At 49.7% G+C, this 11,549-nt stretch overlaps 1 protein-coding gene across 4 annotated transcripts; it reads right to left on the bottom strand.

The window, feature by feature from the left end:
• Nucleotides 1–584: 584 nt before the first annotated feature.
• CDKN3 (cyclin dependent kinase inhibitor 3) lies at nt 585–11,205 on the bottom strand. Of its 4 annotated transcripts, none has more exons than XM_064144943.1 (8): nt 11,063–11,205; nt 10,843–10,925; nt 9,096–9,151; nt 7,603–7,647; nt 4,567–4,789; nt 3,648–3,679; nt 2,786–2,889; nt 585–970 (listed from the first exon to the last, which is right to left on the bottom strand). In XM_064144943.1, exons 1-8 carry the CDS (start codon nt 11,126–11,128, stop codon nt 887–889), a joined length of 693 nt encoding a protein of 230 aa, XP_064001013.1. In that variant the 5' UTR covers nt 11,129–11,205; the 3' UTR covers nt 585–886. The 4 variants fall into 4 exon arrangements, with proteins under 4 accessions (XP_064001013.1, XP_064001107.1, XP_064001190.1 ...); XM_064145037.1 differs by having other exon boundaries at nt 585–973; nt 2,786–2,886; nt 11,063–11,203; XM_064145120.1 differs by having other exon boundaries at nt 585–973; nt 4,567–4,702; nt 11,063–11,202.
• Between the last annotated feature and the right edge of the window lie 344 nt (nt 11,206–11,549).

Genomic DNA, 11,549 nt, shown 5'->3' with positions numbered 1-11,549 from the left:
AGCAGATCTAGGGCAGCAATTGTCCCCTGGTCTCAGCACTGGTGAGGCCACATCTGAAAATACAGTGTTCAGTTTTGGGCACCTCACTACCGAGGCACTGAAGTGCTGGAGGGGGTGCAGCAAATGAAGGGCCTCCAGAACAAGGCTGATGAGGAGCACCTGAGGAAACTGAAGTTGTTTAGCCTGGAGAAGAGGAGTCTGAGGGGAGATCTGGATCTCTGCAACTCCCTGAAGGGGGGCTGAAGCCAGATGGGGGCAGGGAAGGTTGTCAGTCTTTGCTCCCTTGTGACAAGAGGAAGCTGCCTCAAGGTGTACCGAGGGAGGCTGAGGTTAGCAGAAGAAACCTCTTCAGTGAAAGGGTTCTCAAACCCTGGCAGAGCATGCCCAGGGAGGTAGTTGAATCCCCATCCCTGGAGGTGTTTAGTAGATGCAGAGGTGCAGTGGTAAGAGATATGGTTTAGTTCTGACTTGGTAGTTAGATGGTGGTTGGACTCAATCTTTTCCAACCAAAATGATTCCATGATTCTATGGCAGCAGATGTGTTTGCTGTTGTATCAATGATGTTAAACATGAGGCAGACACCGTGCAAGGGACATCATTCTATTGAAAACAAACTCTAGGCATGCAGGCCAGCAGCAGAACAGCAGCTAACAGAAATACACTTCCATGTCTTTAAGGCAGTGAGTATTAAAGTGCCAAAGAGAGGAAAATCCTGCATGTCCTATAGGATTTCCTTCCCCCACCCCTTTAAATACACATGTGAAAGCGAGCAGGTGTGTCACACAGGCAGGAGCAGCTAAGAGAAGCTGTAAGGGTCAGGAGTGAAGTTTCTCACCCAGGTGTCTGCCACAGCCATGTAGACACAGGTGAGCCCTGGCAGGGGTAGTTACCGCGATACGGATCGTAAGGCCGTGCCCTTTGTCGCCAGGTGTGCAGCTAGCTTCTCTCTGAAGTCATGGAGGTAATTGTACTGCTGGAAAACCACAACCACATTGGCAGTGAGTACACTCTACTTTCAGAAAGGGCATTACCCATCTCCAGAGCTGTTTGATAGCCTGCACCATTCATTTGGTCTTACTCCAAATCCTCTGGACCCTTTCACCATCAGACACAGATGGCTTGGATCCTATCTCCTGTGGTTCCTCATACAGGGCACATGTGAGCTGCAGGTAATGCAAAACATGGTCCTCAGTAGGTGGGAGCTTCATGTCAGAATTCACTTGGCTGACCAAGAGCATTACTCACCGGAATCATAGAATCAGCCAGGTTGGAAGAGAGCTCCAAGCTCAGCCAGTCCAACCTAGCACCCAGCCCTGGCCAACCAACCAGACCATGGCACTAAGTGCCCCAGTCAGGCTTTGCTTGAACACCTCCAGGCACAGAGACTCCACCACCTCCCTGGGCAGCCCATTCCAATGCCAATCACTCTCTCTGACAACAACTTCCTCCTAACATCCAGCCTAGACCTGCCCTGGCACAGCTTGAGGATGTGTCCCCTTGTTCTATGAGTCTAGAGTGCAGTACACAACCTTTAGCTACTATGATGATCCACAGCAGTTTGTACTAAGGATTTTAGGTCAGCTCATACATCATGTGCTGTATTGATGGGACTACAACTACCTAAAAGAGTTTGTAGTGAGGTGGTCTCTTCTCCCTAGCATCCAGTGATAGAATGAGAGCAAACAGCCTAAAATTGTGCCAGGGGAAGTTTAAATTGGATATTAGGAAAAACAAATCTTCACTAAAAGAGTGGTCAGGCATTGGAACAGGTTGCCCAGGAAGGTGTTGAAGTCACCATCCCTGAAGGTGTTCTAGAAACTTGTGGACATGGCACTTTAGGACATGGCTTAACAGCCACAGTGGTTGGAGGTTGGACTCAATGACCTTAAAGGTCTTTTCCAAGTGAAATAATTCTATGATTCTAATACAGAAGTGCTCAAAATGAGGTAAAAAAGCATTGGCCAGCAGAGGCTTAGAGGATCATCCACCTCAAGTAGCCATGAGGGTTTCTAATGACATCTGTTCAGATCCTTCCCCTCTTCAACCCAGGGATTCAAGCTGCTCCCTCTGCCTCCTGGGTTTGGGGAAAACCCATTTTCAACAGGGAGTTTAAACAAGATTTGCCTTCCAGAGAGTCCTAGAACTGAGAGATAGACTTCACAAGTCTCCTCAGCCACCTTGTAAGAGTGTTAACTGTTTATCAGCTCCTCCTTCCTGTACACAGAAGTGTTTTACCAGCATGACAGCTAGGGCTTGTATCAACAGAAAGGTGTACATAGAGCAGCTAAAAATCTCACCCAAAGAAAGAAACTTACTTTCAGCAGCTTAACACTAGGGCTAGGGACACTTCTTACCACCAGGATATTGATGGGACAGCCACACACAATGGACATGGCCAGCTGGAACAGGAAGAGTTAGGAAGATGGAACAAAACCAAGGAAGAAAAAACCCAGCAGATGCCCAAGTAGAAAAGAATGTGAGCAACAGAAAAAGAGACAACAAAAAGACAGGAGTGAAGGGCAGAGACAAGCAGAAAAAAGCAACAAATTACTAAGGAGGGTAAAGAGCAGGCAGGGACAAGAGCTGCTGAGTTCAGCAGAGGCAGAACAATGCAAAACCAGCACGAAGTCAGAACGCTTGAAGCAGCTTAAACCCAAGAGAGCAGCAGGGACATCAGCTGTGAAGCATCTCAGACAGACAGGGCAATCTCTTTGTGAAACGAAGATGACTGCTTGAGCTCCCTACTGTTGTTTTGACAGTGTGTTACCTGCTGTAACCTCCTTACCTTGATGGTCTGTATGGCCCCAGATCCTCTCAAGCTTCTGAGGTTGTCTATCACTTGCTGAGGTGCCAGTGTGTCTGAAAGCTGAAGCAGGAGGCACGCAGCTACTGTAAGGGAAAGGAAGATAGCTGTGAATGCTGCTGAGTACCTCCTGCTCTACTCGGTGCCACTTCTGCATGGGAATAGGTTTGTCCCAAGAAATCCGCTCTAGAAAAACTCAACCTCATCATACTGGGGTCACAGATCTGTTGGATCTTCTGCTGAATGCTATTTGATGATACTGCCTCATCTGCCTGCTCTCTTGCCCAAGCCTGCTGCCTTGGAACAGGTGAAAATCCTCCCACTTTTCTTCCCCTTTGACTTTCTGAGCATTCAGGAGGCAAATTCTGAAATCATACCAACAATAAGCCTCAGTCCATCCAGTTAAATCCCCTTTGTGTCTTCTGGTTGCTTATTTGGCAGTACCACCATCCCCTCCTTCCATGGCACAGAATCAGTCGGGGTTGGAAGGGACCACAAGGATCATAGAATCAGTCAGTGTTGGAAGGGACCACAATGATCATCTAGTTCCAAGCCCCCTACCATGGGCAAGGACACCCTACCCTAAATTAGGCTGGCCAGAGCTAGGTGGTTTGTACCTGCCACATATACATCACCCCTCACATGCAATTTCTATACAGGCAGCTGATGTTGCTACCTTTTGCCAACATCTTTCCCAGGAAACAGGCCCAATTATCTAGCCTGCTACCTGAGATCTTCATTGTAACCACATTTAGGCTTGAAGCAGAATAACTCTGTCTCCTGAGAAGGGCTTTGTGGGGTGGGTTAGCTAGTCAGGCATTGAGGGGTAAAGGCAACTGCTTACTGAGACAGGAACGTCCGAGGCCACCAAAGCAGCTGAAAGAGAGGAGAACACTTGGTTGTAAGAAGCTGTAGTTCATTGCAACACCCAGAGCCCTCCCACCCACTTCCATCTTTATACAGACACAATTCTTGCCTCACTAAAGGAAGGCAGTGGTACAAGAAAGTTAGAATATACTTCCAAAGCTATCTCACATTTAGTCTTCAGACCTTCCCTAAGCAGTGTCTTTCTAGAGACACTGCAGTTCAGAAGTTCCCCTTCATATGGTAATAGTCCCAAAGGTGCAGGAGAGCATGAAAATGGACAACCTCAGTCCTTCTTCAGATTTAAGGCCTTGAAGGTAGCTGTGAGCTAATGATAGCAGCATGGCTCTGCATCAGCAGGAAGCATAAGGACTCAGTGGGCATCTGTGCAGGAGCTGTCATCCAGGGGATTGACAGGCTGATCATCCAGGAAACCCAGAAAGCTCTGCCCCTCTACCCTGAGCTCAGCTGCAAGCATTGGAATTACTTTAAACTGGTTTCATGCAATTGAAGAGTGGATTTTGCATTGCTGCAACCCACTGGGTCCCTGGTAAACAGCCCCGGGGTGTGTTGTCCTCTCCTCTGACAACAGCTGCTCTAGCTTACAACTCGTGTTGTGCAGCTGATACCCAACCAGCCTAGCAGCAAGGAGTCGTGTGGTGCCACTCAACACATGTTTTGAAGTGCTTGCTGCAGTGAGCAAGGGGAAAAAATGGAAGAGTCAAACCCTACAAATGACAAGTTGGCTCCCAAAGGGTGCATGAGGGAAAACATGCAGCTTTCCAGAGCTCAAACTAACTTCAAAGAATGCAACTGTCCTTTGACAGGGTTAATTTTCAGCTGGTGCTGAGAGAAGCTGGTCCCTTAGAGGAGTGTGGGGTGGAAGGACAGCACTTAACTGTATGACTGTTTTCCGGTTACTCTCCAGGCAGCTTCTGAGCTCTTCCAGGATTCTGCAGCACGTGGCAATGTCTGGAACATCTCCATCAGGAATAGGATAGTGGTGCACACAGAGCTCCTGCTGCTGGTAAGCATCTACAAGGTTTGGAACTCGGTATTTTAAGAACTCTCCTCTGGTACAAAGCACAAATATCTCCTGGGTCCCATGCTGCTTTAGCTCCTCTGCCAACAGATAAAGGCATGTACAGCTGAACAAAAGCCTAGCCAGCCCACGGACCAACAGATAAGCTACATGGCACTTCTCCTCTTGTTTAATCTTTGAGGGTAAGACAATAGGAGTCAGCAGTTTTGCCTTAAACACTATTTACTTCTCCCGAGTCTCTCCCACATTTGCCTTCAGGTAACCCACAAGAGCAACTTTCTCAGTTCAGAGCAAGTCTTGAGACAGGCCCCACTAGAAACCGCATCAGCACTCCGCCAAGCCTGTTAACTGCGGCCAGCTTAGGCACCGCTCCCTCCCGCCTCCTGCTGCGGCCGTGTCCCAGCACAGCCAGGCTCTGGTGTCAGCCCGAGCACCAGAAGAGCAATCGGCACAAATCTCTACAGAATTTCGTCTTTTCTATCCCAATCTCACTTCTCTCTGGGAAAAGGAGGTTTTAAGTTTCTAATGCATCTTGATCTTGACTGCTTTGCAGATGCCTTCTGATGCACACAACTGAGCAGACCTCACGGTTACTGTGAAAGAGGTGTAGATGCCTGCAGCACTCCAGCCGGGAAACACCTTGACTGTTGGTCCAGTATGTGGCAGAAAAGTCACAGAAAAAGTGGCACTGCACCCTTGAGAGTGCTCTTAGTACTCCTAACAGCGACTGTGCTAAGGTATTTGCTACATCTCCAAGCAAACTAAACTCAGAAGGACATTGCTGTCAAGGCAACTTTGTAAAGAGCGAGCCTGCACTCTGACTCCATGGCAAGGACATGGACAACTACAGTACTCTTTATAGAACTGTGACTAGAATTCCACTAGCTTGGATACCCAGTGTCTGGATCCTGGCTGGAGCCCTTCATTCTCCAGCCTGGAGAAGGCTCTGGGGACACCTTAGAGCAGCCTTGCAGTATTTGAAGGGGACTACAGGAGGGCTGAGGATGGACATGACAGGATGAGGGGAATGGCTTCAAACTGGAAGAAGCTCAAATCAGATTAGACATCAGGAGGAAATTCTTTCCCACGTGGGTGCTGAGGCACTGGAACAAGTTGCCTAGAGGAATTATGGAAGCTCCAACCTTGGAAGTGTTCAAAGGCATGTTGGATGGGGACTTGAGCAACCTGGTGTTCCTGCCTGGGGCAAGTAGGTTGGAAACAGATGATCCTTCCAATGCAAACCAGTCCATGGTTCTGTGGTCTTTATCCTCAGATTAGATAAGCAGCAACTCCAGCAGTCTCCAGACTACAACACAGTAATCCTCTAGCTTCTCAGCAACTTATGTTTTCAGTTTACCTGCTGTGGGGTAACTGCTTAGCTTACTGTGGGGCAGGAATGCAAGTTAGTTTAGAGAGCTTCAGGAGCAAAGTTGAGATGCTGACAGTCAAGTGATGTTTATGTTATCTGTGGGAATGAAGATCTACAAAGCTGCCCTGCCAAGTGGCTGAAGGAGGGAGACTTGTGAAGATAAGATGGCCTCGTTTCAGCTAAAGCCAATGAAGCATGGCTAAAACAACAAAAACATACATCTTCAGAGCAGATTTTGGAGGCTATAATTGCCTGAGTGAAGATCTTTGCCTAAAAAACTGCAGTTTTAAAGTTGACACCCCTCAGTACAATAAGCCAAACAGAGTACATACATGTTTGGTGTAACTATGGTACTCAACTTGCCACCCAAATTGCTCTAAATATCACCTACAAGGCAGAGACAGATAGGGTTAGAGTATAAAAACCAAGAGGAATATCTCTGGGTAGTGGGAGAGACTGTGGATTTAGCAGAGGTGAGGACAGCTGAGGGGCTGTGCTCTTTTTCTTCCTCTGAAGACAGGGACACGCACTTGGAAAGAACATACAGCTGAACTTTTGCTGCATTTCTATTACACATTAAAGCTACTGCAAAACCTTACATCTCTCCAACTTTGGCAGATGTCACTCAAGACCTATTAACTTGAGTTCAATTATTTGCTGTTTGTACATCTACCACTGGCAGACCTAACTCTGCTGCATCTGTTGCTTTAATACACTTCATCTAGTAACTATTTTAACTCTCTAAACCAGCATCAGTGCAAGTCACAGAACCAGTCAGGGTTGGAAGGGACCACAAGGAGCAGCCAGTTCCAACCCCCCTGCCATGCCCAGGGACACCCTACCCTACAGCAGGCTGCACACAGCCTCAGCCAGCCTGGCCTCAAACACCTCCAGCCATGGGGCCTCAACCACCTCCCTGGGCAACCCAGTCCAGCCTCTCACCACTCTCATGCTCAAGAACTTCCTCCTCACCTCCAATCTCAATCTCACCACCTCCTCCCCAGTCCTGTCACTCCCTGACAGACTAAGAAGACCCTCCCCAGCTTTTTTGGAGGCCCCCTTCAGATCCTGGAAGGCCACAAGAAGGTCACCTGGGAGCCTCCTCTGCTCCAGCCTGCACAGCCCCAACTCTTTCTGTCTGTGCTCACAGCAGAGCTGCTGCAGCCCTCTGAGCATCCTCCTGGCCCTGCTCTGGACACACTCCAGCACCTCCACAGCCCTCTTGTCCCAGGGGCTCCAGAACTGGATGCAGTACTCCAGGTGGGGTCTCAGCAGAGCACAGCAGAGGGGGAGAATCCCCTCCCTGGCCCTGCTGGCCACACTGCTGCTGCTGCAGCCCAGGCTCTGCTTGGCTTTCTGGGCTGCAAGTGCACACTGTCCTTATTGGGGCACAGGAAAAGAGGCAAATCGTAGATTTGTGAAACAGTTTTGGCTCTGAGACAGGCAGATGTTGGAATCCTGTGACACCTGCATCTTGTTCTTGTCTGTTACATGAAGCACTCACACACCAGCCAGGAGACTCACCTATATCTTTCTGAAGATTTCTTCTAATATCCTTAAACCTGCAACCTAAAACAAATTATGAAGGACAATTACTGCCCCAGGTAAGGGACATTTATGAAATGGCTGCTACAGCTGAAAAGTAGAGCACAAATTCCTCCTGAGACCAAAGCAAGCAGCAAAGCCACACTCCAAAACAGTTCATATTCTTGCAAACAGATCAATAGCACAGGAGACAGTTTAAACACTATCAGTTACTCAATGCTGCACTGTAGCAGGGTTAAAAAAGAATCTGCCCATGGTTTAAAGCTGCTGTGCATTTTTCAGATTAAAAGTTTTGGCTATTATAAATCAGTGTACATCTTAAAAAAACCCACATAAGACAAAATCCCCAACAAAGCAAAAGGCTGGGTAGAGATCACTGCATAGTAGTCTGACTGTCAGGAAAGCAAGTTCCTCATCCTGCAATACTTAGCACAAACTGCACTAACAGTCCTCCTTACTAGTCAACCTTCAGTACATTGCCACTTCCATTTTCTCCTCAGATCACGCCACAAAGGCACATTTACAACCCCCGCAGAACACTGCACTCCAATATTCACAGCATTGTTTGGTTTGTGATCTCTAACTGCTCAAAACATTTGCACTGTGTCCTTCCTCCTTCACTCACAGCCCCGCAGGCACAGAGGCTTTACTCCTGTCCTCACAACACTCAGGATTGTTCACATCCCAAAACAACTTTGGAGAGCAAAACCCTGCAGAGCAAGATCTGCACTGGCAGGGCTGTGACTGGAGGCTCCTATTTGTAGAAGAGCGAGCTCAGGGTGCTCAAAACCATGATGCAGATGGTTTTGGCAGATGTATGAACTGATGTTGGAGTGTTAGTGGGATTTTCATCAGCACCAGCCATTGTCCACTTCAAGATACCTTACATTCAACTGTTATTAAACAGCTGTTTTCTGGTTCTCTAGTGTGGCATTAGTCCCAGCCTTTCTCAGAGCTGGCTGAAGTTGAGGAAAAGCATGAAATGATGCAGGCAAAGTTCACATTGTCACCACCAGCAGCTGTCTCTCTTTTGTGACTGCAGGAGTGCACTTCTGGTAGATGTTTGTTATATGCTTATTTTACTATCATGGCCGTAGTAGCTCAACCCAGGTGCTAAGGGAGAGCAGCACAAGATTTGCTAGCACAGTGAGTGTAACTTGAGCTCAGTGGATCTCAAAAAAGATTTCTCCAAGCAGCCTTGTTTCACTGTTGTTGCTTGCTATAAATAGAAAGCCAAGCTAAAAAGACAACTATTTAAACTGACAGTGGAAGGTGGCCACTCTTCCCTTACCATATGGCCTTGCACTGAGACATTCCCTAGATTAGCTTTGGTATTTCAAAAACAATTACTCCAGAGGCAGAAGACAAAACCAAGTCACCCCACCAAGAAAATGCAGCACAGAATTTTGTAGTGCAAGGTTACCTCCCTGCAGCTTCAAACATGCCTGGAAAATTCAGTGAATGTATCTTACCAGGAAGGGAAGAGATTCCCAGGAACTCAGAAGAGTAGACAGGAGACAAAGACAACCTAGCAGGAAATAATTACAAAATCAGAGCAGAGGATTTTTGTTATTTGAATGGTTAACTCACTACTAGACACTCCTTTTCTGGGGGACCATGAGAAGAGTTGCTACCTATAATTTCATTTTAGGCATGAAATGGAAACATTCCAATATTGCTTCTAAAACAACAGACAGGGGAATCAGAAGTTGGGTAGTGTCCTTCATCACATACCTCTGCCCAAGATGAGGAAAGTGCTGATAAACTGCTGTATTAGCACTGAGACACTCGGAGAGGTACAACTAATGGTGACCAGCAAACACTTGTGAAAGCAGACTGGGACACACGTTCACTGCAAGTTCACCAGGACTAACTTACTCCCTTTTCAGGAGCCACAGCTGATCCAAACTGCCATAAAGCACTGGAGCCTTGACTGCAGCAGGAGGAATGTGGCCAACAGGGCCAGGGAGGTGATTCTTTCCCTCTGCTGCGCTCTGCTGACACCCCACCTGGAGTCCTGTATCCAGCTACAATGATGTTGACTTTCTATTCGTAGAATCATAGAACAGAATCAAACAGATTGGAAGAGACCTCCAAGATCATCCAGTCCAACCTAGCACCCAGCCCTAGCCAATCAACCAGACCATGGCATTAAGTGCCCCATCCAGTCTTGTCTTGAGCTCTGGAACCCAATTACAAGAAGGATGTGGAGATGCTGGATCATGTCCAGAGCAGGGCCAGGAGGATGCTGAGAGGGCTGCAGCAGCTCTGCTGTGAGCACAGACTGAAAGAGTTGGGGCTGTGCAGGCTGGAGCAGAGGAGGCTCCCAGGTGACCTTCTTGTGGCCTTCCAGCATCTGAAGGGAGCCTCCAAAAAAGCTGGGGAGGGTCTTCTTAGTCTGTCAGGGAGTGACAGGACTGGGGGGAATGGAGCAAAACTAGAGGTGGAGAGATTGAGATTGGAATGTGAGGAGGAAGTTCCTGAGCATGAGAGTGGTGAGAGGCTGGACTGGGTTGCCCAGGGAGGTGGTTGAGGCCCCATGGCTGGAGGTGTTTGAGGCCAGGCTGGCTGAGGCTGTGTGCAGCCTGCTCTAGGGTAGGGTGTCCCTGAGCACGGCAGGGGGGTTGGAACTGGCTGCTCCTTGTGGTCCCTTCCAGCCCTGACTGATTCTGTGATTCTAACCCCTACCTGGCTCCATCCTCCTTTCAGGGAGCTGGAGAGAATGCAAAGTCTCCCTTCAGACTCCTTTGCTCCAAGCTGAACAACCCCAGGTCCCTCAGCCACTCCTCACATGACATGTTCTCCACATCCTTTACCAGCTTCATTGCCCTGCTATGGACCTGCTCCAGCACCTCAATGTCCTTCTTGTAGTGAGTGGCCCAAAACTGAACTCAGTATCTAAGGAACAGCCTCACAGTGCTGAGTACAGAGAGACCTTCACCTCCCTCGTCCAGCTGGCCGCACTATTGCTGATGCGGCCCGAATGCTGTTGGCCTTCCTGGCCACCTGGGCAAACAATGACTCCTCTTCAGCCGGCTGCAGACCAACATCCCCGGGACCGTCTTTGCCGGGCAGTTTTCAGCCGCTCTGCCCCAAGGCTGAAGCGCTCACAGGCTTATGGGGATCCCCTGCAGGAGCCGGGCACTCGGACAGCGTAAGCCCGCGCAGTCCCCGAGAGAAAAAACAAAGTAGCCGTGCCCGGGTCGGGCTGTGTCTCACCAGGAGATGTTGAGTGGGGTCGGATCCTCCTCAGCAGTATCTTCGTCAGACGAGTCACAGCCACCCGCTTGCATCGCGCAGGGCTGCGGCGGGAGGAGAGCGAGGAACTCACCTGGGGGCCGGGGCCTGCGCTGCCCCGTGGCTGAGGCGGCGCTAAGGAGACCCCAGGATCCCAGCTCCAACCCCGACCCCTCGATCCTGACGCCACCCCTGCCCTCACCGGCTTCACCATGGCGCTGCTCCCCGGCCGCCGGCCGTTTGAACGGCCCCCGCCCGCCCGAGCCATCGCATTGGCCCAGCCCTGCCCTCCGTGAGCCCAATGGGAGCTGCCGATCAGCCTCCTACGAGGCTTCACAGGATGAGGCTTCTGATTGGCGAAGAGTGCGGGAGAGGCGGGCTTTGTAGGGCGATCTTGGCGCTGATTGGCTGCGGCTGTGCGCCGGGAAGCGGCGGTGGCTCGAGCCGCGGGCGGCCGTTAGCGCTGGCGGCTGTGGGGGCCTGTGAGGGCCGTGAGGGCGGTGAGGGCCGTGAGGGCGGTGAGGGCCGTGAGGGCGCGGGTGAGTCGGTGCGTGGGTCAGTGCCTGCCTGCCTCCTTTCTTCACCCTCCTCTCAGGTCCTTTTAAGAGCCTCTTCTTAGAATCGTGTCATCGTTTGGGCTGCAAAAAGCCTGTTCCAATGCCTGACAGCATCTGCAGTGGAAAGTTTTA

The sequence above is a fragment of the Pogoniulus pusillus genome, chromosome 1, assembly GCF_015220805.1.
Source record: "Pogoniulus pusillus isolate bPogPus1 chromosome 1, bPogPus1.pri, whole genome shotgun sequence".
Classification (NCBI taxonomy): domain Eukaryota; kingdom Metazoa; phylum Chordata; class Aves; order Piciformes; family Lybiidae; genus Pogoniulus; species Pogoniulus pusillus.
This window is presented reverse-complemented; position numbering and strand designations above follow the sequence as displayed.

What these genes read in the sequence shown, in the direction of transcription:
- CDKN3 (XM_064144845.1), bottom strand. Translation starts at nt 11,128, where the DNA reads ATGGCTCGGGCGGGCGGGGGCCGTTCAAACGGCCGGCGGCCGGGGAGC. An exon ending in ACCCCACTCAACATCTCCTG is followed by an intron (nt 9,152 to 10,842) that starts GTGAGACACAGC and finishes ATTTCCTGCTAG; the next exon opens with GTTGTCTTTGTCTCCTGTCT. An exon ending in CCTCGGACGTTCCTGTCTCA is followed by an intron (nt 2,890 to 3,647) that starts GTAAGCAGTTGC and finishes TTTCCCTTACAG; the next exon opens with TAGCTGCGTGCCTCCTGCTT.